The 2,264-nt window shown below is 67.6% G+C and overlaps 1 protein-coding gene across 2 annotated transcripts in view; it reads left to right on the plus strand.

The window, feature by feature from the left end:
• Positions 1–2,264, plus strand: part of CAPN2 (calpain 2) — a 37,425-nt gene that overhangs the window by 17,182 nt on the left and 17,979 nt on the right. For both annotated transcript variants that reach the window (XM_049633780.1, XM_049633781.1), the window contains exons 4-5: positions 633–766; positions 1,512–1,680. In XM_049633780.1, coding sequence (XP_049489737.1) covers positions 633–766; positions 1,512–1,680 — 303 coding nt within the window. The remainder of the gene's footprint in view (positions 1–632; positions 767–1,511; positions 1,681–2,264) is intronic.

Here is a 2,264-nt window from a genome sequence, read left to right on the forward strand (position 1 = left end):
CTGGGGGCTAAGGACAGGTCCTGGGGGCTAAGGACAGGTGCTGGGGGACAGGAATGGATCCTAGGGACTAAGGACAGGTCCTGGGGGCTAAGGGCAGGTGCTGGGGGCCAGGAATGGGTCCTGGTGTCTAAAGACAAGTGCTGGGGGCTAGGAACAGGTCCTGGATGCTGGAACAGATCCCCTGGCTTGGTCAAGTTTATCAGACCCCAGTGTTTGGCGACTCCTAGGACACGATGTTCTACAAAGGACTTTGAGAGACTGCAGGAACTCCCTGGCCTGCCCCTGACGGGGACCCAGAGAGGATAGCAGCGGGGAACCTCTAGGGACTTCTGCGGAGGGAGGTAAAGCAGGGTGCTCAGGAAGGAATCCCCAAGTTCTAGAAAAGGGACACAATGGCGAGGTGCTGCTTGCCGTGCTCCTTCGATGCTGGTGAAGGAGAGCACGAGGTGGGGAAGAATGGGGGGGGGCGGGCTCAGAGGGAAGGACGTGGGCCGTGCCCTCTGTTCCTCAGCGAGGACCCGCCTCCCGGGATGGGCTGGCGGAGCCTGTGCCGAGGGGCCGCCGAGGCCCGGGGTCCCCGTGCTGGTCCCCCCAGCACCCCCTCCAGCACCCCCGTGTCTGTGCGCCCGCAGTTCTGGCAGTACGGCGAGTGGGTGGACGTGGTCGTGGACGACAGGCTGCCCACCAAGGACGGGGAGCTGCTGTTCGTGCACTCGGCAGAGGGCAGCGAGTTCTGGAGCGCCCTGCTGGAGAAGGCCTATGCCAAGTGAGCAACCCTGCCCCCGACCGCTCCGGCTTCTGGGGAGAGCAGGTGGTGTTCAAGGACCACCTCGAGCAGGAGTCGCGTTCTACACAAGGACCGCTTTGGCCAGAACTGGGCTCGCGGGCTGCCGGCCACACCGCGCCCCGATACCCAACGGTGATGGCCCTTCCCGACGCTGTGCGCTGGGACGGGCTGTGGCGCCCAGGACTGGCTCGGGAAGGACCCGCTTGCCTCGCGGGTCACTGCCGGGTCATGTCACATTTTCATCAGCCCGGGGCAGCACGGTTTCTGCCGGTGTGTAGCCGCCGCAGGCAGGACACAAGGGTGCGGAGTCCACGGACGAGGGACCCGTCCCCTGCGGCCCCTGTGGGGAGGAGGGCCGGGGTCCCCACGGTCGGCTGGGGGAACCGCTTCTCAGTCGCGGGTCCAGACGGCGCAGCCGGAAGCCGCGGGCCACCACAGGGCGGTCAGGTGCAGCGTGGGGCGCTCTGCGCGTAGAGGTGCTCTCGTCACTGCCCTGTGGCCTGTGTTGAGCTGTAGATGCCCAACAGCCCCTGAGCAGGCTGTCCTCGCCGTCAGGACAGACAGACAGTCCGTGTGGGAGGTCGGACCTTCCACCCCCGAGGTTCTAGGAGATTTTCGGGCGGCCACGTGGGGGGGAATCCGAGCGGAGGGTCCCTGGAGCTGCCCGCAAGGGAGGCCTGGGGCAGCCGGGGACACAGGGGCAGCGGCTTCCCTCTCCCCTCAGGGTCAACGGCTGCTATGAGGCGCTCTCGGGCGGCGCCACCACGGAGGGCTTCGAGGACTTCACCGGGGGCATCGCCGAGTGGTACGAGCTGAGGAAGGCCCCTCCCAACCTGTTCAAGATCATCCAGAAGGCTCTGCAGAAAGGCTCCCTCCTGGGCTGCTCCATCGACGTGAGTCCGGGCCCCTCCCTGCCTGCTCTGGCCGTTGGGAGCCCAGCCCCTTCAGCACGGCGTGCGCATCACCTGGATGGGTGGCCACCGCCAGGCTGTCTGCGGGCCGCTGGTGGGCGAGGGCGTGGCCAGCCTGGACCACAGGTTCCCCGAGGCCCCCACCCCTCGGCAGGTCCCAGGGGCCGGACCATGTCCAGACTCCTGCCCCCCGCAGCCTCCCCTGCACTGCCTCGGGGCCCAGGGGCCTGGGGGGGTTGCTGTAGGAGGCATCGGGGGGGGACATCTCATGGCGGCCTTGCCGCACGGCCCCCCAGAGGAAGGCAGGGTCACCCTGCGTCCCGTCCCCAGGCCTCTTCCAGGCCGAGCCCACTCTGGAGCCTGGTGCTGCCGCGGGCTTGTTCCCTGCGGGGACAGACGTGAGAAGCCCCCACTCTCGGGGCCCAAGTCCCTGGGCAACTTGCTAGAAAACAAACTCCTACCCAGCAAATTTGAAGACCTAATTGGCCTCACTGAGCGGTTCGTGAATCAGGCGTCTCCCCATCCAGCCGGGGGGGGGGGGGGGGGGGGGGGGGGGGGGGGGGGGG

Source organism: Panthera uncia, chromosome F1, assembly GCF_023721935.1.
Source record: "Panthera uncia isolate 11264 chromosome F1, Puncia_PCG_1.0, whole genome shotgun sequence".
NCBI classification, from domain to species: domain Eukaryota; kingdom Metazoa; phylum Chordata; class Mammalia; order Carnivora; family Felidae; genus Panthera; species Panthera uncia.